General features: G+C 40.9%; 1 protein-coding gene across 2 annotated transcripts in view; it reads left to right on the plus strand.

Moving 5' to 3' along the window:
* SND1 (staphylococcal nuclease and tudor domain containing 1) overlaps positions 1 to 24,818 on the plus strand; it is a 459,246-nt gene that overhangs the window by 11,927 nt on the left and 422,501 nt on the right. For both annotated transcript variants that reach the window (XR_005203511.1, XM_017549554.2), the window contains exon 2: positions 23,017 to 23,166. Coding sequence is in view for 1 of the 2 variants with exons in the window: in XM_017549554.2 (XP_017405043.1) it covers positions 23,017 to 23,166 (150 nt within the window). In the remaining variant the exon portion in view is untranslated. The remainder of the gene's footprint in view (positions 1 to 23,016; positions 23,167 to 24,818) is intronic.

Below are 24,818 nucleotides of genomic sequence, written 5' to 3' on the forward strand. Positions count from 1 at the left end.
GTGGCATGATCACAAGTCACTGCAGCCTCAGCCTGGGGGCTTAAGTGATCCTCTGGCTAATTTTTGTATTTTTTGTAGAGATGGGGTCTGTCTGTCTTGCCCAGGCTGGTCTTGAACTCCTGGGCTCAAGTGATCCGCCTCCCTTGGCCTCCCAAAATATTGGGATTACAGTCGTGAGCCACTGTGTTCGGCAGACAAGCCTCTTTGAACCACACTTGAGTTCATTAGTGACTCTGGGAAGCTCCTAAGTGTGAGTGGGGCCTGGTTGCTAGAGATCGAGTTCAATCACTGATGGCCAGTGATTTAATAAATCATGTCTATATGTAGTAACCGCCTTAAATGATGGGGTTTGGAGAGCTTTGAGATTGGGGAAAATGGGGAGGTGCTGAGAGAGTGGTGTGCCCAGAGAAGGCATGGAGGCTGTGCACTCTGCCCCACTATGTATCACCTTATGCATCTCTTCCATCTGGCTGTTCCTGAGTTGTATAATTTTATATAAATCTAGATACTAGTAAGAAAGCTTTTTTCCAGAGTTCTGTGAGCTGTTTTAGCAAATTAACGAACCCAGGAAGAGGGTCATGGGAACCCCCAATTTATAGCTGGTCAGTCACTGAGGGTGGCTTGAACTTGGCATCTGCAATGGGGGCAGTGTTGTATGATGGCACCTTTAACTTGTGAGGTCTGTCACTAATTCCAGGAAGACGGTGTCTGAATTGAATTGAATCGTAGAACACCTACTTGGTGTCTGCAGAGAAATGGAAGATTGCTTGGTGTGGAAAAAACCCACACACATTTGGTATCAGAAGTGTTTGTGTGACTACAGAAGAAAAACAGTTGTTTGTCCTTTTTAGGGTGGTAGGTGGTAGTAAGAATGACAGCATCTGGCATGGAGGAGAACACTCGGTTTTAAGAGTTGTTTGGGGAGGTATCACTGGACCAGGGGATCTGGTTTGCAGCCTTTCTGGATATTGGGAAGTGCTCATTTTAATCCTGGTATTGGTTTACCCGAAGTTTCCCAGGCTTTACATGTTTCTGTTCTCCTGCAATGGTTTTGACATATCACTTAATTGAGTTTTGAAAATCTTTTTGACAGTCAACAACTTTTAAAATTTAAGTAATTTTTTTTTTTGAGATGGAGTCTCACACTGTCAGTTGGCTCACTGTAATCTCTGCCTCCTGCGTCCAAGTTATTCTCTTGCCTCAGCCTCCCAAGTAGCTGGGACTACAGGTGTGTGCCACTACACACAGCAAATTTTTGTATTTTTAGTAGAGATGGGGTTTCACCATATTGGGCAGGCTGGTCTCAAATTCCTGACCACAAGTGATTCGCCCACCTCGGCCTCCGAAAGTACTGGGATTACAGCCGTGAGCCACTGCGCCTGGCCCCGTAATTTTGTTTTTAAAGCAACTTAAATTTCACTATTGAAAATGGAAAGTCAACATTAAAGAAAAAAATTATTCATGACACTTGTTAAAGATGGTAATGCAGACTTTATTCAAGGAAGGCCACAGTGGTAGGTTTAGGGACCGCTGCAGTGGATTCTTGTAGTAGGAGGGAGCGGTTTAGAGGTATTTGTTTCCAGTCTCTGAAATAACTAATGTGATGTTATTTTCAGCCTTAGAAATTCTGTTCTAGGAGAGGGGGAATCACTGTTTTTTGTTTTTGTTTTTTTTTTTCCTTTGAGACGAAGGCTTGCTCTGTTTCCCAGGCTGGAGTTCAGTGGTGCCATCTCTGCTCACTGCAACCTCCACCTCCTAGGTTCAAGCAGTTATCCTGCCTTAGCCTCCTGAGTAGCTGGGACTACAGGCACATACCGCTACTCCTGGATAATGTTTTTTTTTTTTTGTATTTTAGTAGAGATGGGGTTTCACTGTGTTGCCCAGGCTGGTCTTGAACCCCTGAGCTCAGGCAATCTGCTTGCCTCGGCCTCCCAAAGTGCTAGGATTACAGGCATGAGCCACCGCGCCTGGCTGTGAATCACTGTTTTATAGCCTTTAATACTGGGACATGAAAAAAATTTTGATAATAACCCCAAATAGAATCACTGTGCCAAGTGAAATTTATCTGTTTGCCTATCAGGACTGTGTTGCAGGTTTTAATGAGAAAATGGTGCATTCTGTTCCTCCCCGTGTGTAAGGTAGAGGGACACTCCAGAGTACCTGGGTCCTGAAATCCTGCCGTGAGCTATTATTTTGTGTGGTAATTACTTGGATTATTGTTCTTGGCTGCTGAGCCCTTTCACAGCCCAGAGGCCAGGAGGCTGCTTCTGCCACTTAAAATCGGAGTTATCTTGTTAAGTTGCTCTCTTGTGAGGGCTTTAGAGTCTCCTGAGACCTCCCACAAGCTCTCAGCAGGACACAGGTCCAGCTCTGGGCTAAGCCCACCCTGCCCTTGTACTAGGCCCCTGTCCTGTAGCAATAACTTGCTGTTATGTTGCCAGCAAGGTGGTGTGGGGCTGCTAGCCCGGACTGCTTGGCTTCCATTTAATCCTTAAAAGTTCCCATACCGGCGCTGTTAATAAAAGTTCGTAGAAGAAAATGTGTTTCTTTGATTATCAACAGGAGAAGCTGAAAGGCAATGTAGAGAGAATAATAAACTCAGGACTCAGATTATCTGAGAAAAAGGGCCTCAGAAAATTGATTTTTAGAAGTGGTTGATGGCACAAGGCTAAACATATAGTAAAGGTGGCACCTGAGTCGGAGCTGCTCATAAACTTTCATTTGAAATCTCTGCTTTATGTGTTAAAGAGTTTAATTATTTGTTATTCATTGGAGAGAGTACCCCACTCAAAAAAAATGTGTGGACAGTCACAGAGCTGGGCTTTAGTAATAGCATAGGGAAGGTAGACTATTATGAGTGTTCTTAATAAAAATGGATGAGCAGTCTCTTTTTATGGACAGTACTTGCATAAGCAAGTTCCAGATTGTGGTGATATAGCTACCCATTTAATATCTTGAGGTGTGCAGATCTGTGTGTGATGAGGGAGGGTGGGAAGGGGCAGGGACACTGGCATTGTGGGGAAGGAATGATCAGCTCTCTAACGTTAGCCAGCTGCGTTAGATGACCAGGGAACTTTAGCTTTTATTCCTTTATAATAATCTCCCTAGGATTTTAATAATGAGGAGAATCCTAGGATGATATCTTAATTTAGTAATAAAGGATCCTAAAATTTTTATGGTAGACTTGTGATTTGTGCTTTATTTTGATATCTAAAATTGACTATCAAATAGGAAAAATTTCCTATTTGCGTTTGGAAAATAAATAGAGAAAAGTCATGCTTCTCATGAATATCACAGAGGCTGACTTATTTCCTCAAGCTCTGTGGTCAGTTCTGTATATAAACCCAAGTGAGTATATTAGACATTCTTTAGAGATGATTCACTCTAAGTAACACCGAGTATTAAATTTAACATCACTATTTCTGTAGGTCAAGTTTAGGGAAAAGTGTTCATGACTTTATAGAAGCAAACCTGAGGAAGAGTAAATGCAGTCATTTTCATTTCTCTAAGATATTTCAAGATCTCTGGTCGGCTTTTATTTAGTTGTATCTGGTATACAGGTCCCCTACCACATTTGATCATTTTATTATGATTTGATATTTTGTATAGAACGTCTCGTTCAGGAGCACAGTGAGGCAGTGCTGTGAGGAGGAGAGATGAGGTGATGGCAGCCATGTTCATTGTGGCTAGTAATGCCATAGCAGCTCTCCCCATCCCTGGATCAGGAATAGCAACTGTTTTACGCTTCTCTCCTTTCTCTGGGACTTGGAATTGGGGAGGAGGAAAGGGTCCCAGTTAAAGGAAGGGGTTGCTGGACTTAACGGATTTCTGGTAGTGCCCAAACTGAGCCTTTAGACTAGGGCCCAACCCATCATTATTTGGTAAACAATATTACAGATGGGGTGTCAGAAAATATTTAGAAAGCACAGTCCTTGGAATTGTTAATCCCACTCATGACAGGCACAAGAACACATCTGTGTTACACACACATGCACATACAGTGCTTAGAATAGGTCTTTATATCAAAATCAAAGAGTATAGAATTTGGTGTTTTTAGTGGCTGCATTGTTTTCCATGATGTCACATGCTACATTAACTTTCTCCAACTGGGATCTGGGGTTATGGTGGGGTGGGGTTGGATTTTGCACCTGTCAGACAGTGACCTGGCTTGATCGGAGCCTAAGCTGTTTGTGCCTTCTCCACTGAGCACCTCCCTCCTTGTCACAGTGTGTTCCTTGCCCATCCATTTGTATTTCTCTTGTGAGCTTTCCCAAAGATAAAAGGAAATACTGTTACTCTGTCATTGCTCTCAGTGTAGGCATTCAGATGTGTTTTTGTTACCATGGTATTGGATATCAGCTTTGCGGTAAATCTACTGAGAGAGTCTTGCCTAGGAAGCAAGAACGAATATAAGATTCGTGGAAACTTTAATTGTAGAAGAGATGATTGCATTTGCTCAGACACAAAGCATCCCTTTGGAGGATATAGGTAGTGATTGAGGAAAGTGGGAAGACAATTGAATATTGCGCAGTTAATTAAGAGATTCTCCAAAGTGGTGAGGGATATCGTATAGATTTGAGTGGTTTTTGTGGAGAATAGAGTAGGCTTGACAGCTCACAGGAAGTAATTGATTGCTTAGAAATGAGTTAGGTAAGACATTACTGAAGTGGGTAAGAAGGGAAATTTGATATACTATAAAAAGTGGAGTGCTGGCCAGGTGCGGTGGTTCACACCTGTAATCCCAGCACTTTGTGAGGCTGAGGTGGGTGGATCACCTGAGGTCAGGAGTGTGAGACCAGTCTAGCCAACGTGGAGAAACCCTGTGTCTACTAAAAATACAAAAATGAGCCGGGCATGGTGGCGGCGCCTGTAGTCCCAGCCACTCACTCAGGAGGCTGATGCAAGAGAATCGCTTGAACCTGGGAGGCGGAGTTTGCAGTGAGCTGGGATCACACCACTATACTCCAGCCTGGGTGACAGAGCAGGACTCCGTCTCAAAAAAAATAAAAAACAAAAAGGAGTGGAGTGCTGAGGGAAGCTGGCTGGAGCAAATGTTGTCAAAGATGACATGAACTTCTTGGGGGAGAATGCAGTGATGCAGAGGCAAGTTGGAGTTGCGTTAAAGAGGGCAGAGGGAGAAGGCGGAACAAGGGACTGCACTGTGGTAATGGAGAATCCCAACGAAGGGAGGAAGAGGTTGAAGGTATGCCTGCCTAGAGATTTTGCCGAGGCAGTGGAAGGCCCCTGAAACATGTGGACCACCTCTTGTCATTTGGCAGAGAAATAGGTAAAGCAGCTGTGAGTGAAGCACATGCTGTTAGGGGTTTGAATTTCTTTCGCTTGAGCAAAAATCCACTAAGCTATGAGCTGTAGTAAGGACAAGGACCGTGTCTCAATTGTTTTTGTCTTCTGTCTCCTGAGTCTAGCAGTGTACTCGATATACAGTAGGGGCTTTTATTTATTGAAAAAATACTTATTTGTTTCTGGTCTTGTTCTGGGCTCTGGGCTTACCATGGTGAATAGGATAGACATGGTCTTTGCCCTTCCAGAGCATCCAGCATAGAGAGGAAGGCTGATACTAAACAATTATTCTCTTACGTAATATTGTCATGAGTTCTATGGGAGAGCAGTACAGTGTTCATATAGCAGGGCAATCTGATCTAGTCTGGGAATTGGAGAGTCCTCTTTGAGGAAGGCCAAAGTTTAAGCAGAATTTGCTGGAGAACATATGTTTCTGAGTGAGGAAGTTAGGTTGGGGAGTAGAGGCAGGGAATTAATGGACAGCACTTCTCAGACTTTACTGTGCAAACATCAGTCACCTGGGAATCTTATAAAAATGTAGATTCTGATTCATTAGGTCTGGGGTAGGATCTAAGGGTCTGCATTTCTAACAGGTTCTTAGGTGATTACTGGTCATCTCCTTCAGCAGCTTTCTGCACATACTTCTCTTCAATTCTGCCTTTTTAATTTTTCTTTTGTTTCTACTGAAAGACGATAGGATTCGACTGAATCATTTTTCCCGAGTCTATAACCATGTTGACTAGTAATCATATAACTTAACTCTTCAGTGCTTTGAAACTGTAGTTGATCAACAGTGGAGACTCTTCCTGTCCCCTCCATGTACTGTGCTGGCTAAAAATGTTACTCTATTGCCTTTACATTTTGATCCACACAGCCTGCATTGTAGAGAAGGTCAAAGGTGTGGGGACAGGAGGAGGAAGTCTTAGGATTTGATAAGGAAAAAAGGAAATAAAATTCAGCATCTTGCATATTAACATAGAGAATTTCTCTTGGCATTTCCCAAAGCAGCTTTTCTCTTTGTTTCTAGTTTAGACTAGAGGACTTAGGCATTGCTATTTATTTGTTTGTTTATTTATTTAACTAATTATAATTTTTGTTTGTTTGTTTGTTTGAGACAGAGTCTCTCACCCAAGCTGGAGTGCAGTGGCGTGATCTTGGCCCACTGCAAACTCTGCATCCTGGGTTCAAGTGATTCTTGTGCCTCAATTTCCTGAGTAGCTGGGATCACAGGTGTGTGTGCCACTATGTCTGGCTAATTTTTGTATTTGTAGTAGAGACAGTGTTTCACTGTGTGGGCCAGGCTAGTCTCAAACTCCTATCTCAGATGATCTGCCTGCCTCGGCCTCCCAGAGTGCTGGGATTACAGGCATGAGCCACCGTGTCTGGCCTAATTTTTTCTTTCCTTTTTTTGAGAAGGAGTCGTGCTTCATTACCCAGGCTGGAGTGCAGTGGCCTGATCTTGGCTCACTGCAGCCTCTGCCCCCTGGGTTCAAGCAGTTATCTGCCTCAGCCTTCCGAGTAGCTGGGATTACAGGTGCCCACCACCACACCCAGCTAGCTAATTTTTGTAGTTTCAGTAGAGATGGGGGTTCACCATCTTGGTCAGGCTGGTCTTGAACTCCTGACTTCGTGATCCACCCACCTTGTCCTCCTAAAGTGCTGGGATTACAGGTGTGAGCCACTGCACCTGGCCTAGTTTTAATTTCTTTTTTTTTTAAGATGCTTGTGTTGCCCAGGCTGGTCTTGAATTCCTTGACTAACTGATCCTCCCACCTCAGCCTCCAGAGTAGCTGGGATTACAAATGCAAGCCACTCCTAATACGATTCTTTTTTGAAAGTAAAGACAGCCATCTCTCAAGAGTAAAGGATTTGTGGCCAGATTAGAAAACATACTTAAACCAAAAATATATTTAATGATCTTGCCTCTTATAGAAAGTTCTCAGTTACTTTAACTCTGAACTTCCATCACTTGTTTATCAAATCTTTTGAGACACTAAGGGGTTTCTAGCTTTTCTGAATATAAAACCTAACTGGATCACATTTATTTATCTTTAATTTTTCTTTAGTAATGGGTCTCACTTTGTTGACTTAGCTGGTCATAAAATCCTGGCCCCAAGAGATCTTCCTTCCTTGGCATCCCACAGTGCTGGGATTATAGGCATGAGCCGTCGCACTCAGCCACAGATCATGTTTATATGCAATTAAAAAAAACCATGAGGTAATTGGCATAGGAAGGAAGAGGGATATCTCTAAAACTGAAGATCTTTTATGGGGCAACAGTCTTTTTGAACAGCACACTCAGAAAGTTTGAATTCTGTGATTTGACAGCGTCTACCATTGTATTTCATTTGGAAAAGAGCATGAAACAGTGCATGTATCACATAGAAAGATATATGGTCCATGCAACATAGTGATACGAATATTCAAATTCTTAGAAGTTGTATGTGTGTGGAGAGAGGGAAGATTGAGCTAGGGAGAGGCAAAGTTTCGGAACCACCATCTGGAGTTCCAATGATTTGTCTATCATGGAGGCTCCAAAACAGCCTTTAGTATGTTTTTAGCATCTTGAAAGGTGTTTTAAAAAACTTACTGTGAAATAATTTCAAACATTGAGAAAAGTTAAAATAATACAGATGACTCCTGTATCCCCTTTGCCAAGAGTCCCTAACTGCCTTATCATGCTCTCTATGTTTATTATATCACAGTCATTATTCACAGTAGTTATATTCTATAAAGTTGCAGAAACTGTGAATCTGTGAGTACTGACAGTTAGTTAGGCCCCTTCAGGCTTCTGGTCACATTTTCATCAACCAATCAATACCTGACCTTGTTCTATGTGTGCGCTTCTGGTTTGTTTGTTTGGAGATGAAGTTTTGCTATGCTGTTCAGGCTGGAGTGCAGCAGCTCTTCACAGGCTCTATCATCATTATAGTACACTAAGCCCCTGCCTCCTGCTTCAAGTGATTCTCCTGCCGCAGCCTCCCCAGTAGCTGGGACCACTTGCAGGTGCCACTGTGCTTGGCTATTTGTGTGCTTCTGTTTACAGACTCTTTATTTAATATATATTTTTGATTCTTTGACTTTGAACTTACAGCCAATAGCACTGTAACTCATGACTGAATGAAGTTTTATCTGTCATCTGTTTTCTCTGTAAGGTACATCTGTGACATGGTAATTGCCCCATAAACTGCATACCTCGACCATACCTCGGCTTTCCATTGAAACTGCCCTCTGTAACCCTAATGTGACAGGCAAGCAGTCCAAACCCATGCCATCTTGGCCCATGTGACTTGTAATAAGTAACTAAGGTCTGTAATTGCCACCCTACCCAGACAACGTATAAACTAACGCTTATCAAAGTCCCCTGACCTTCGGAATGTCCGAAGCCCCTCATCCTTACCACACGGGCATGAAAGGTCTTGATGCCCTCCTTACGCGAGTCCTCCGCAGCCACCAGCAATAAAGACTCTAATTTGGCCTAGTCTTTGTCTCAGTGGTGATTTCGCACTGGTTTGGTTACAACGCATCACAACAGCTTTCTTGTGCTAGGAATACTAGACAGCAAGTCAGAACTACCCTTAGGGTCTATTTTAAATGGTGAAATCAACAATAGCACTAAAATGTAAAAAATGTGGCACTAAATAGACCACATAAAGAACACTTGTTTACTGTGTGAAAGCTGAAACAAGAAGGCAGAGTATTTCCCTGCTGGGAACAAGGACATCAGGCAACTCAAATTTTTGCTGCTTTATGCATGTGCACGCCCATAAATGACAGTAACAGTGCCAAGACTATTGATTTGGGGTTTACAAATATAGTGAGTAGGCAAATTCAAAAATTCAGAATCTGAACAGTGAGGGTCTTCTCTAGTATTTTTTTCTGAATTATTTGAGAGTATCCCATTACCTGTTAATGCTTTTAGTATTGTTCTAAAACCAAGGGCATGCATGTATATGAATACAATAAAACCATCAAGACCAGAAATTAGCATGGTTATGGCAAGGTGCAGTAGCTCATACCTGTAATTCTAGCATTTTGGAAGGTTGAGGCAGGCAGATTAGTTGAGGTCTGGAGTTTGAGACCAACCTGTTCAACATGGCGAAACCCTGTAGCTACTAAAATTACAAAAATAACCTGAGCGTGGTGGCACACACCAGTAGTTGCAGCTACTTGGGAGGCAAGACTGGAGAATTGCTTAAACCTAGGAGGCAGAGGTTGCAGTGAGCCAAGATTGCACTACTGTGCACCATCCTGGGTGACAGAGCAAGATTCCATCTCAAAAAAAAAGAAAAAAGAAAGAAATTAACATGGATACAATGCTGCCATCTGACTGGCAAATTCCCTTCAGATTTTGCCAATTGCCCCAGGGTCACCTGTTAGCTGTCATGTCTCTAGCTGCCTTCATTCAGGAATAGTTCCTCAGTCTTTCCTTGATTTTCATGATCCTGACATTTTCCAAGAGTTACTTTATAGAATGTGCCTTGTCATGAGTTTGTCTGTTGCTACCTTATGATTGGATTTAAGACTGTGTAATTTTGACAGAAGTACCACATAAATGATGCTAAGTTCTCCTCAGTGTACCATATCAGTGAGGCACACCATGTCACTGTCACATTACTAGTGTTGATAACTGTAATTACTTGATTAAGATGGTGTCTGTCAGGTTTTCTCAGTGTAATTTTAGGTATAAGTATTTTACGTAATAAGTAATCTATATTTTATGTAATAAGTAATATGTATTTTAACCTATTCATTATTTAATATATATCCTTTGGTAGGAGAATAAATATATGTGCATGTATAATATATAATAAACATATGGTATACATTATATATATGATATGTAATAGATATGTAATGTTTATTATATATAATGATGATATATAATTATGTAGTATATATAAAAAATATATAACTAGTACTTTGTGAGAAGCTATTTTGAGATTATACAAATATCTTTTTTTTTTTTTCTTTTTTTGAGATGGATTCTTGCTCTGTTGCCCAGGCTGGCGTGCAGTGCTGTGATCTTGGCTCACTGCAGCCTTCGTCTCCTGGGTTCAAGTGATTCTCCTGCCTCAGCCTCCTGGGTAGCTGGGACTATAGACACATGCCACCACCTGGCTAATTTTTATATTTTTAGTGGAGACGGGGTTTCGCCGTGTTGGCCAGGCTGATCTCGAACTCCTGACTTCAGGTGATTCGCCCACCTGGGCCTCCCAAAGTACTGGGGGCATGAGCCACCATGTTTGGCCTCCATTAATGATTCTTATTAGTGTGATTTGTTGGTACATGATTATTTTCTAATTCCATCATCAATTCTACATTTATTAGTTGTTGTTCAACTGTAATAGAGAACTTTCTCTTCCACATTTTTTATTCATGTATTTATTCAATGGATTATAATCTATTACTATTATGTTGATTTTCAAGGTGTCCCAGTTTGGCTAATGAGAGCTCTTGTAAGCTGGTTCTTATGTCATTTTGTTATCTCCTCATTTCTTTGAGCACTTTCTTTCTTTCTGACACAGCAAGGTATTCCAGGCTTATATTGTATTTTCCCTGCCCCAACCCTGGATTCAGCTGTTTCTCTAAGGAGCCTTGGTTCTATTTAGCAGAGAAGAGTTTCCCTCCCTCCCTTCCTTCCTTCTCTCCCTGCCTGCCTGCCTGCCTTCCTTCTCTGCCTCTCTCCTTTCCTGTCTTCCTTCCTGCCTGCCTTGCCCTCTCCTTTCCCGCCTTTCTCCCTCCCTTTCTTCCTTCTTCCCTCTTTCCATCCCCACCTTCCTGCATTCCCTTCAAGAAACAGGAATGTTGAGCCAAGATCTGGGTACTGACTGGGTGTGCCGTTGCTACTAGGGTATCATAGTTTTTGGGCCCTCTTTCTTAGTGGATGGAGCCAGGAAATATTTGTATATATAAGCAACACACATATATCTCTCTATTTTTGTATTTGTCTGTATACATTAAAAAGGAAGTGTTTCTTTCTTTTTCTTTTTCTTTTTTTTTTTTTTTTTGAGGCAGAGTCTCACTCTGTTGCCAGGCAGGAGTGCAGTGGTGCAATCTTGGCCCACTGTAACCTCTGTCTCCCAGGTTCAAGTGATTTTCCCTGCCTCAGCCTCCCAAGGAGGTGGGACTACAGGCATGTGCCACCACACCTGGCTAATTTTTGTATTTTTGGTAGAATCAGGTTTCATCATTTTGGTCAGGATGGTCTCCATCTCTTGACCTTATTATCTACCCGCCTCGGCCTCCCAAAGTGCTGGGATTACAGGTGTGAGCCATCTCACCCAGCATGAAGGTTTACTTCTAATCCAAAAGGATTTTTTTTTTCTGGCCTTTTTGCATTTGTAACTTCCCTCTGAGAAACCTAGCACTCATTATCCTTCAGGTATGATTTGCTCAGTTCCCCTGTAGGTGACAAATCTGCTCACACTAGCTGAATTTTCGGCTTTCTGTGACCTGCCAGCAAGTGTTGGCTAAATCTTCAGGCCCTAGAACCCTGCCAGCCTGTGCTGACCAAGGGGAGTGTTTATAGCTTTTCTGACCTGTTGGTAGCTTAATGTGATTTAGCCATAGGATTATTCACCCTTAAAATAAAGACTGTCTAGCATGATAGCAGAAAATTAGCATCTCTTTTGTTTTTTGGAGGAAAAAAAACGCTTTGCTTTTAGGCATTTTTTCTTTAAAATATTTCTAACTTCCTTTAAACTTCTTGGAAGGCTTGAACTGGGTTTTTTTCTCCAAATTTAATGTGCTTTTAGTATTTGTCTGGAACTGAAATAAAGTACTTTTAAAAATGATCTCCAGTTTTTCTTTAATGTATTTAGTGTTTAAAACAAACACCTTCGTTTTGGCCCGATGCGGTGGCTCATACCTTAACCCCGGCACTTTGGGAGGCCAAGGCAGGTGGATCACCTGAGGTCAGGAGTTTGAGACCAGCCTGGCCAACATGATGAAACCCCATTTCTACTACAAATACAAAAATTAGCCACCTGTGGTGGTGCACGCTTGTAGTCCCAGCTACCTGGGAGGCTGAGGCATGAAAATCACTTGAGCCCGGGAGGTGGAGGTTGCAGTGAGTGATGGCGCCATTGCACTCCAGCCCGTGCGACAGAATGAGACTCCATCTCAAAGAAACAAAAACAAAAAACCTTCATTTTTTTAAAAAAATTGAAACGTTTCATCACTAGAGGTTTATACATTTACCCCAGTAGTATATGTTTGATTCCTTTTTCCCGTCAGAATGTTGTATTTAGGAGTTGTGATCACTGTTAGACCTCAATTCTCAGGGGCTATTCAGAATCAAACCTCATGATTTTTATTGTCTACATTTAGATGCATGCTCCAGAAATTCTGGTTTCTCTGACCTGATAGTAGTATTATTCAATAAAATGATATGTAGTGGTGAATCTTATTGACTGGTTTGGTGCTCTATTCTGTGTTAATACTTTGTTTTCTCAAATTACAGCGTTTAAGGAAATTCAGAAATGCTCCTTTCTGAAGGGGAACATGGGAATAGAATAAAGAGCCCTGATTACTGCAGTAACTTTCCTTTACCTTTACTAGCCTGAGTACTTGACCCTTGACATTTGATAGAGGAGAAAGTCCCCTCTATATAGTGATATTCTTTTTTGTGTCCTGGAGTCAGTTAATTTTTGGTTCCTTCTCCGGTAAGTTAACACATAACTGTTACCTATCCTGAAAGATTTTCTTTTGACAGCTAGGGTAGATTTCTCTTATACGACGCTTCACATTTGTCTGCTGTGTGCGGCTAGTTCTTCCTGAGTTGTTCTGTCTTATTTCTGGGTAAATAAGCCTTGATCTCCCAGGTCCTTGGCAACAGCAGAGCTCAGCATGAGGTAGTGAGGACTTGGCTCTGCAGGGGACCATTGTCCTGGAGACAGTCCTGACGCTGGTTTCCAGGAGGTTGAGTGATTCCTTCATGGTGAAGGCTTCGATTGTGAAGGCTAAGCTCCAGTCTTGGTTGTGTTCTTTTATATAAGTCATCAGTATTTTGGCTCATGGTTCTCATATCATGGATTTAGTATTTGGGGTTTATTAGCAAGTACACTAGGAAAACCTGTGTTCTAGCTCTGATGCCATCTTACTGTACCATAGTTTTCTCATCTGTAAAATGAGGATGAGGGTCCCTGCCCTGCTTCCTCAGGGCCTTGTTGTAAGGATGAGGAAGGGTGGAGAGCAGGGAAGGAAGGGAAGAGAGATTAATGTTCCTTTAACATTTATTGAGTTACCTTCTCAATAAATGGTTTCAGACAGTCAGGCATCTTATTTAATAATCCAAATAACCCAGAGGAGATAGTATTATTATCTTCATTTATAAATGAAGAAATATTGCAATGTTCAGAATGGTTTTCATTTGAGTTTGTATTCAAACTCAAGGCTAATTTCAGAGTTCATGGTTGTTCCACTTAGCCACACCATCTGAGGCTATGATTGCCAAGACAGTTTGTCAGATATGAAGTTCAGTACAAACTAAGATGATACTTATTACTGTCACCCCTGAGGATAGAGATTTGGACATAGGCACTTAAATCTACTTTCCTAGTGAGTGGGTATCTTAACTGGTAAATTAGGGGAATTAGATTACAGGTTATCAGTCTATATCTAACTGAATTCAGTGGTTAGAGAATTTCTGTGACTTCGATATTTTCTTTTTTTCAATTTATTTATTTTTGAGACTCAGTTTCGCTCTTGTTGCCCAGCCTGGAGTGTAATGGCCTAATCTTGGCTCACTGCAACCTCCGCCTCCTGGGTTCAAGCGATTCTCCTGCCTCAGCCTCCTGAGTAGCTGGGACTACAGGCTTCTGCCACCACACCCAGCTAATTTTTGTATTTTTGGTAGAGATGGGGTTTCATCATGTTGGCCAGGCTGATCTCAAACTCCTAACCTCAGGGGATCCACGCTCCTTTGTCTCCCAAAGTGCTGGGATTACAGGTGTGGCCATGATATTTTCTTTTATACCCCTGGAGGAAATGTCCATCTTTTTCTATTGTAGATACCCTTCCAGTCTTTATTGCAGACACACTTTGAGCCATTTCTTATAACAACAATGTTGGCTATATTTGTTGCATCCTTGTGCTAAGTGCTTTTATTTTGTTTAGGTTTCATAACAACTCTTTATTTCAGCAACAGATTGACAAAGTGGATCATAACAACTTACAGATATTCTTATATATTTTATAAATGATGAAATTGAGACTAATGGAGCCAATTAAATAACTTTCAAAGGTCACTGCTGACATTGATTTGATTCTGAAACTAAATTCTTATTGCCATATACTGTGGCTCCTTCTCTGATTATAAAAATGAGCAGTTTTTGTAACTTGAATTGGTCCAGAATTTATTTTTGCCATGCACTTGCTATTTAGACGACCATAAAACTAGTTTTCATTTCACTCGCTTGTCATAATGCTTTATATCAGGGTTTGGCAAACTTGCTCTGTAAAAGGCCAGGTAATAAATATTTTGGGCTTTGCCAACCATATGGTCTCTGGCGCAACTACTCAACTCTGCCATTCTAGTGCGAAAGTAGCCCTAGACAATACATAAATGAATGAGCTTGGCATGTTCCAATAAAACTTTATTTATGGACACTGAAATTTGACTTTCATACTCTTTTGCATGTTACATAATCTTCTTTTGATAGTTTTCCAACCTTTTAAAAATGTAAAAACCATTTTTAGCTCATGGACTGTACAAAAACAGGCAGTAGGCTGGATTTGGCTAGTAGGCTGTAGTTTGCCGATCCTGCATTTTATCATTTTGAAGTTTTCTTTCTTCGCGTCTCCTTTTTGGGTGTTCTTTTGTAATATTGGACTCTAAGTCAGCTTGCCTTGCAGATGGTAGGGTTTAATAAATGTTGGTATGATTTGGGACAGCTAGCTCATGGAAGCTTTACTTGCTTAGTGATTTGGTCTCCAACACCTGTTCTACTGGCACATATAAAAACAGATTTTAATTGGGAAAAACATTTAATCAGTAGGTAACCTCAGATACCATTTTAACAGAAGTCGGCTCCCAAATGCTTGTTTCTATGTGTGGCATAGTAGAATATCAGGATTGGGAAACTTCAACCCCAGTCCTTGCTCTACTGTCAATCCTGGTTATTGTTATTTTGGAGGCAAAAGTTACTTTATCTGTCTTGCTCTCAGATTTTTCAGCTGTAAAATAAAAGGGTCCAAATTAGATGCTGTCTTTATCTGAAGTCTCTCTGTAGATGATTGTTGTGGTTCCCCTGAGATTTTAAACTCCCTATATGTAAACTGGGGCCCGATTTTTGGCATAGCTGCTCCAGAGCAGCAACTTGTGCTTATATCTGCTGGGTCTGCGAGTATATCCAGAGCCAATGAGTCAGCAGTGCCGTGAGCTCCTGGGCTTCCGGTTCATTGGGTTTGAATGTTGGGCCCTCTAATTTAGGTTTGCCTCTTGTCCTTGCCAGGAAAACAACAACAACAACAAACAAAAAACTGGCTGTGTTGGTGAGTATTCTGGGAAAGGCCTCCCAGACCACACAGCTTATGTTCTTTTGGGATTGCTTGCTTAGTCTAAATGACTTTTTAATTTTCAAGAGATGATTCTTCCTGTGGAGGCAACAGCTCTTGCTGCCAGGAAGCTTTTTCCTGATATGCTTTTTGAAATGGTCCCCAGTTAAGTTTCCTTTTAGTTACTCTTGCTTTCATTTAGTTTCTTTAGATGTTTTCATTTCATGAAAGGGGATCCAATAGGACCAGACTTTGCCTCCTCTTTTTATAGCAGCTCCTTCCCCATCTCTTGGTGGTATTTTTAGGTGTAGAAAACACCTTGTCCAGAGGAGTCCCTGACCTGCTTCCTTGCCACTGTGACATAGAGTCCCTGCATGTACAGCCTCTGGGTTGTGGCAGTTGAAGAGTAGCATCCTTTAGCTCAGTGACTTTCCTGGTTCTCGTTTCTGTGTAACACACAGGATGCTTGCTATATTGCTTCTGAGAAAAAAGCTTGTATTGCTTCTGGCCATTTTCATCCTTTTTAGAGCTTTGTAGATTTCACTGAAGTTCTGTCTTTTTCCTGTGGCTTCCTACCTAGTTATTTCTAGAGGATTTTAAGGTTTATACTTACAGCCTCTTCTGGGGTGAGTCACCATGCCTGACTTTTGCTTCTCAGTCAGCTGCCATTAAAAAAAATTTTTTTTATTGGTGTTTTCCAGCTAGCACCTCATCTTCCTGAAAGAATATGGAAGTCTCTATAGTGAAATAACATTTTATGGCCCCATGTTTTTGTAGTTCTGTATTGGACATTAAACATTTTTTTTTTTAGATATAATTAACGTATCCTGAACTTGACAGTTTTAAAGTTTATAATTCAGTGGCTTTTTACCACATTTGTACAGTAATCACCACTAATTTGGAACATTTTCATCAACTCCAAAGAAATCTGTACCCATTAGTATATTCCCCAATCTCCCCTCCTGTCAGTCCCTGGGAACCACTAGTCTGTGTTCTTTCTATGGATTTCCCTAATCTGGACATTTCACATAACAAATACAATTCAGTATGTGGCCTTTTGTGTCTGGCTTCTTTTACTTAACATAATGTTTTCAAGGTTCACCGATGTCGTAACGTCAATCAATACTTAATTTCTTTTTATTTCTGAATGATAGTCCAATTATATGGATATACCATATTTTATCACCAGTTGACAGCAGTTGATGAAAATTTGTTGCTTTCTCTTCTTTTTTTGGCTATTATGAATAATGTTGCAGTGAACATTGGTGTACAAGTTTTTGTGTGGTCATATGTTTGTATTTCTCTTGGAGATATATATCTATACACACACAGACGTGCGCACACGCGCACACACACACACACACACTCTCTCTCTCTCTCTCTCTCACAGAACCCTATGGGAACTGTTTAACTTTTAAGAGACTGCCAGACTCTTTTCCAAAGCAACTGTACCACTCTTAATATATGAGGGGTCCGGTTCTTCCACATCCTTCTCAACACTTGTTATTGCCTGTCTTATTGATTTTAGCTATCCTAGGAGTTGTGAAGTGGTATGCCATTGTGGTTTTGATTTGCATTTCTCTTATGACTAATGATGAAGAGCATCTTTTCCTATGCCTTTTGGCCATTTGTATTTATTTTTTGGATAAATGTCTCTTCAACTTACTTTAATTGGGTTGTTATCTTCTTACTGAATTTTAATAGTTCTTTATTCTGGATATTAGACCTTTAACAGATATATCAGATATATGAGATAAGGGTCTAGTATCCAGAATTTGCAACTGTTCATTTTTTTTTCTTTCTTGAGAGTGTCCATTGAAGCACACTATTTTTAATTTTTATGAAGTCCAATTTATCTTTTTTTTTTTTTAAAGTTGGTTGTGTTTTTGATGTGACCTAAGAAACCGTCACCTAACGCAAGGTCATGTAGATTTACATGTTTGTTTTCTTCTAAGACTTTTATAGTTTAACTCTTAAATTTAGGTCTCTGGTCCTTTTTGAGTTATCTTTTGTATACGGTATGACACAGAGGGCCAACTTCCTTCTTTTACACATGGAGATCTAGTTGTACCAACACGTTTATGTTGAAAGGACTACTCTTTCCCCATTGAATTGTCCTGTCACCCTTGTTGAAAATAGTTGGCCATAAATGTATGGATTTGTGTTGGGCTTTCTTTTTGTAATATTTATCATCAGATCAGATGTCTGCCCTTGTTCTTCACATTGGTTCTTCATATTGGTGGATGTTGCTGTTATAGTATATGTATTATAATATCTTAACTAGTGGATTTGCCTGTTAAGCCAGTCCTTTTTGCAAGGCTGATAAGATGCCATTCTCAGACTGAAGTGGATTTTTGCTCTTGGGCTGGGAAAAAATATTGGTTTCATTGACATACACATTTCTATACCATCCCTTTCTTTGTCCTTAGCGTGGCTGGGTTTTTGTATAAGACGTTTCCGTCTTGTGTTATTGGCCTGGGAGTTAAAGAGTTAAACAAACCAAGTAATTTATCAGAATCTAGTGAAGATTTAATGTGGTGTTCCTGTTGCTGGGCAACATTTTAGTGGTTGCCCATATAGTGTTTCACTCTAGGTAAATCTCTCAGTAAACCTTTAAATGGGTTTGAACAGTTTGAGTCCCCATTTTCCTTCTCAGCTGCCTTGTTTCAGCCTTTGTAACCATGTGACTTGTGCCCTGAAGTCAGGTCCTTTGAATCACACCCTGTCCCTCTGCAACCTTTATTGGCAGAACTGAGAAATTTCTGATCCATAACCTCAATCAAACTGACTCATTGTGACAACTGGTTTCACAAACCTCCCGCTGTATCAGGTAGTTCTAAGATCATTTTTCTAGAATGTCATTTTATTAATATAATTGGATAAAGCAGTAACCATTTGACTTGCTTTCTATGCTCTATAAATTAGCAATTAAGGATAATTACTGCATCTATGAAAGTTTGCAACATGAATCAGCACAGTTTTGGCAGACTAATTACCCATGGCAGTTTCTTCTCAATCTTAACATTATTCTCCTGAAATTAAAATTCTGATAAACAACATATTCTACTTACATGTGATGCTTATTGTTTGTCTGTCTCCCCCTACTAGAATGTCAGCTCCCCAAGAGCAGAAGTTTCTGTCTGCTTTGTTTCACTGAAATGTGCCACTTGCCTAGAACAATGCCTGGCACATAGTAGGCACTCATTAAGTTTGTATTGAATTAATGTGAATAAATTAGGGAATAAAATTGTAACAATGATCAACTTGGCAGGTCAAGAAAAATGGCTTGTTTTGGTGCCATATGAGGTATAAATTGTCAAGCATATAGACCCTTGGCCTTTTTCATATTTTACCTGGACATTTAAAGTATTTTTCCCCCAGAAGGTATTTTTCCTTGGTTTTATTTGGTGGAGACTGTTAGCTACAGGAAGGAAGAACTTGAATAAAGACTGTTGACAAGACAGGTGAAAGAGCTTAACAGTGGTTGGCATATGAAATGGAAATAGCAAAAAGGAGGTGTAGTGTGTTTCTGTTTGGTTTTGAGATGGAGTCTTGCTCTGTCACCCAGGTTGGAGTGCAGTGGCATGATCATGGCTCACTGCAACCTTGACTTCCCAGGCTCAAGCAATTCTTCTACCTCAGCCTCACAAGTAGCTGGAACTACAGACGTGCACCACCACACACCTGGCAACTTTTTAAATTTTTTTATTTTTAGTAGAGACTTGCTGTGTTGGCCAGGCTCTCATGAACTGAGTTCAAGTAGTCCTCTCGCCTTGGCCCCCCAAAGTACTGGGATTACAGGCTTGAGCCACCACACCTGGCCTGTAGTGTGTTTTGAATGATTTCAGTTTCTGTGAGTAGGAGGGAAACTAGTTTTTCCCTAGTAGAAATAGTTCTCTTACTTCCATTGTGGTGTACAGACAGTCTTTTTCTTACCTCTCCAGCAAGGCAATAGCCAAATGAGAGGAAGAGAGTTTCAAAGGAAAGATGCACACAGGCTAATCCTCTCCTCTGGGAGGAATAGAAATAGCAGTACCTGCCACAATGAATCTATTCCTTTTACTTGGGAGGTTGAATTGGTGACTGCTGCTTCAATTCATATATTCAGTGGTATAAAAGTATAGAGAGCCTGTAGAGTAAAAATCATCTCTGTAATATTGGTTCAAGCATTAACTGTTGTGTGAATGGCATTTTTGGTACAATAATGCAAAGAAGTTCTGACAGCAGCCTTTAGCATTCAGGGAGGAGAGAGAGTGTACAAAGGAGTTTTGCACAATTACTGTGTACAGGTTGTTTGTCAAAGCACTTAATGGGGCCAGTATAATAGTTGTAGACCCATTGTCCCCAGGGATCCAATTTACTAGGCAGAGGCATTAAACACAATAACTTTCTGGTATTTAGAGATGAAAGGGGCCCTTCTCATCAGTCCCTCTGTTCTTGAGCTTCTCAGTGGCATTTGTCAGGCTTGAGAAACAAAGATGGTCGCCTAGGCTAGGTCAGTGCTTGCTTATCAGAGTTCACCTTTGTCAGAGAAGATGAGTTTTCTTGTAAATGGGCCTTAGCTTTTCCAGCTGGGCTTTACCAAGAGGTCTCCTGGGAATGCTTTATTACATTTTTTGTGAAAACTTGACCAAAAATGAGCAGCAAGCACTAGAGACAGATGTTCTGGTTTGTGTGTTGTATGTAGCTTGGCTATCCTCAGCCTCATTTGGAATTTGTGCCCAAATGATTTCAAATGCAGGTATTCTACACTGTGCTATTCTTGCTATGTATTTTGTTTCTGCCACTTGTGAGAAAGAATTGACTATTAATGAGTCAGATCCAAGCTTTCCTTTTCTTCTTTGGCCCTTCTTATTCAGGAACTTCAAGCAGCCTCTACAGTAGTGTACCTGTTCCTTCCTGGCTTTGTTTGGTTTGAGAGCTTATCTTTTGGAATGTCAGTTCCCTGGGATGATGCCTAGGATATGAGTTCTCAGGATAGGGTGTTAGTATGATTATTTGGTTAGAAGTTTTAGGGTTTAATTGCTGATAACGGGACAAAAATAAAAAGCATGCTTTGTAACTGGATTAGGAAGACAGTCTTTGTGTGTGTGTGCCATGGTATATGACCAGGGATTAGAATGACTTAGGCCACAGTCTGTGTGCTTAAGGTGTTGGGGATATTGAAACATTATCAGAGTACTAATTTAATGTACAATTAATTATTGTGTATTGGAATGTACAATATTGTTTGATAGAATTACCATAAAAAGGTGGATAAGTGAATTGTGATGTATTTGTATAAATTCCCTGGTCAGAGTAATGGTGGGGTTTGGGAGAAGCGGTTGCAAGTAAAGAGGGGCACGTGGAATCCAAGGTTCTGGCAATGTGCAATATTTCAGTTCTTAACTTGGGTGGTGGTTGTTCAGATGTTTACTTTTCTTATTCTTTAATTTGCACATAAGGATTTAAATTCATTTGTGTATTTATATCAATATTTCACAATCGAAAGCATTAATTAAGGTAGAGAGGGGAGGGAACAATGCACTCTAAGTGAAAGGAGCAGCTTCCTTTCATTGTCCTTTTTCTCTTCCTTTGATTCAACTTTGGATCATTCCTTTACTGAGAACCCCATGGTCTTGTCTGAATGGTGTTCTGTGTTGACAGAACCCTCCAACCTTCTCACTACTAACCTTTCAGAAGCTAATTTTTATGAAGCATGGAATTGAGAGTCTTTTAGATCTAGTGAAGCCAGGGCGTCAGCCCCTACCTGTTTGTTGTATTGTGAGTCTCTTCCCAAAGACAATTAGAATAGCTTGGGTCATTTTTTCTTATGCCTCCTCTTCCCTTCTTTCACTTGAAATCCTCCCTTCTTCTCGCTTGCAAATATTTTAAGGTTAATGCTAGTGAGCTTCAGAGCTCTTTTCACAGTTGCAAGTGGGTTCTATGCCTGGCATCTTTGATTAAAGAGATGAAAGGAGCTGCTTACTGCACTTGGGAGCCTTAAGGTGCTTATTAGATTCTTATGTTTTAATCATGTAGGACATGGGTTTTTTAGATTACTTCTTTATTTCTCTCTTGTACTGTCTACAAGGGAAACTCTAGGATACTGCATCCACCATAGCCTTGGGCATGCTCAGTTCCTCCCAGTGGTGTGTAGGGACTTCTTCCTTTAGCTTCTTCTTTTTTTTCTTTTTTTTTTTGAGACAGACTCTTGCTCTGTCACCCAGGCTGGAATGCTGTGGCGTTGATCTCAGCTCACTACAACATTTGCTTCCTAGGTACAAGCAATTCTCTAGCCTCAGCCTCCTGAGTAGCTAGAACTACAGGCCTCTGCCACCACATCCAGCTAATTTCTGTGTTTTTAGTAGAGACAGGGTTTCACCATGTTGGCCAGGCTGGTCTCAAACTCCTAACTTCAAGTGATCTCTCCGTTGCCCTCCCAAAGTACTGGGATTACAGGTGTGAGCTACCCTGCCCAGTCAGCTTCCCCTTTTCTTTTTCTTTTTTTTTTTTTTTTTTTTCGAGATGGGGTTTCGCCTTTGTTGCCCAGGCTGGAATTCAGTGGCGCAATTTCGGCTCACTGCCACCTCTGCCTCTCGGGTCCAAGCGATTCTCTTGCCTCAGCCTCCGGAGTAGCTGACATTACAGGCACGCGCCACCACACCCAGCTAATTTTGTATTTTTAGTAACGACAGGGTTTTTTCATGTTGGTCAGGCTGGTCTCGAACTCCTGACCTCGGGTAATCTGCCACCCTCAGCCTCCTAAAGTGCTGGGATTACAGGCGTGAGCCACTGTGCCCGGCCGCAGCTTCCCCTTTTCTTAAGCCTTTCATTGTTTGCTTCAATCTGAGAATGGAAAGAAAGTGTCAGTGGAGATATTAATTTCTTAATAATTGGAAAGAATGAAAGAGGTGGTACTTGCTGGGATGAAATTATAGAGGTCACTAATCTGTGTCTCTCACATACTTTTTTACCCCAGTCTGTTTATTCTATGACTTTTTTATTGTTGGATTTCTGAGTCTATCATTTCAGAATTTGGCCCAAGATTTTATGTAGGTATTTCTCTTAAAAAATTAAAAACAGTTTTGTTTATTTAGTCATTCAGTAAATGACTTTACATGCCTTTGAAGTGTCAAGTACTATTTGAAATGTTGGGGATACAGTGGTACACAACCTGTATTATGGTGATACTGCCTCTCGACCATTCATTTTCTCTTTCTTCCCCCTTCTTAGGTCCTCTCAGGGTGTGCCATCATTGTCCGAGGTCAGCCTCGTGGTGGGCCTCCTCCTGAGCGGCAGATCAACCTCAGCAATATCCGCGCTGGAAATCTTGCTCGCCGGGCAGCTGCCACACAACCTGATGCAAAAGATACCCCTGATGAGGTAGGTGCTTCCGGAGGCCATCGTGAGCCTGTGGACCTAGGTCACAGCCCACCATCTTCTGTGGCTGATGCCATTTTGATGTACTCTTTCTTTGTATTTTGAGTATTTTCACATTGTAGAGCTGCTGATTCTGGATATACCCACAAGCAGCTTGTATCTGCTGTTTATATGTTTAGTACCTTTCATGGCAGTCGAAGCTTTATGGCTTTTTCTTGTGCCTTTCCCATAGACTTAGATTTGTCGTGTTTTCACTGCTACTTTTCTTGGAATAGGTTAGGAACATTTCCTGGTAGCCTCAGCCATTTGAAATCGTCGTTGGTTATGGCACGGCTCTTCTATTAATTTATTTTTGAATTCATTCATTTACATTGTTCAAATTGCAGAAGGATATATACTGAAAAATACAGTTGTTCCCCTGAGACACCTGATGTTACTAGGGTCTTGTGTCTCTTTCCAGAGATAGTTAAAACCTATATGCTCACACACTTTCATTTTGTAATAAATGCTAGGCCCATATTTTATTATTTTATTAAAGATTCTTTTTTCTTTAAGGTTCTAAGGGTACATTTGCATGTTTGTTACATGGGTATATTGTGTAATGGTGGGGATTGGGCTTCTAGTGTATCTATGACCCAAATATTGAACATTGTATCCAATAGATAATCTTTTAATTCTCACCCCCCTCAAACCTCCCCTTTTGGAGTCTCCAGTGTCTATTATTTCTTTTCTTTTTCTTTTTTTTTTTTTGAGACGGAGTTTCACTCTTGTTGCCCAGACTGGAGTGCAATGGTGTGATCTTGGGTTACTACAACCTCCACCTCCTGGGTTCAAGCAGTTCTCCTGCCTCAGCCTCCCGAGTAGCTGGGATTACAGGCATGCACCACCACGCCTGACTAATTTTGTATTTTTAGTATAAACGGGGTTTCTCTATGTTGGTCAGGCTGGTCTTGAACTCCTGACCTCAGGTGATCTGCCCGCCTTGGCCTCTTGAAGTGCTGGAATTACAGGCATGAGCCACCGCACCAGGCCTGTGTCTATTATTTCTATCTTTATGTCCATGCTTACCCATTGTTTAGCTTCCACTTATAAAAGTGAGAAGATGTGATATTTGATTGTCTGCTTCTGAGTTAGTTCACTTAGAATACTGGCCTCTAGTTCCATGTATGTTGCTGCAAAGGACATGATTTCAGTCTTTTTTTTTGGCTGCCCATCTTTGTTTTTGAGACAAGGTCTGTTGCCTGGGCTGGAGTGCAGTGGTGTAATCATGGCTCACTGTAGTCTCAACCTTCCAGGCTCAAGTGATCCTCCCACCTCAGCCTCCTGAGTAGCTGGGACTACAGGCATGTGCTAATTTTTATACCTGGCTAATTTTTATTTTTATTTTTTTTAGTAGAAACGAGGTCTCACTAGTTTGCTCAGGCTTGAGTTCCTGAGCTCAAGCAATCCTTTTGCCTCGGCCTAAAGTACTGGGATGACAGGTGTGGGCCACTGTGCCTGGCTTGTTACAGATTTTTAATCTGGGATCCATGTACCTCTGAAGGCATAGTTAAATCCCATGAAATTGTAAAATTTTGTGTAAGCATGAATTCATGAATTGTTTTAGAGGGAGAGTTTTTATCAGATTATTTCTTTTTTTTTTTTTTTTTTTTTTT

Source organism: Cebus imitator, unplaced genomic scaffold (genome assembly GCF_001604975.1).
Source record: "Cebus imitator isolate Cc_AM_T3 unplaced genomic scaffold, Cebus_imitator-1.0 Scaffold219, whole genome shotgun sequence".
Taxonomy (NCBI): Eukaryota; Metazoa; Chordata; class Mammalia; order Primates; family Cebidae; genus Cebus; species Cebus imitator.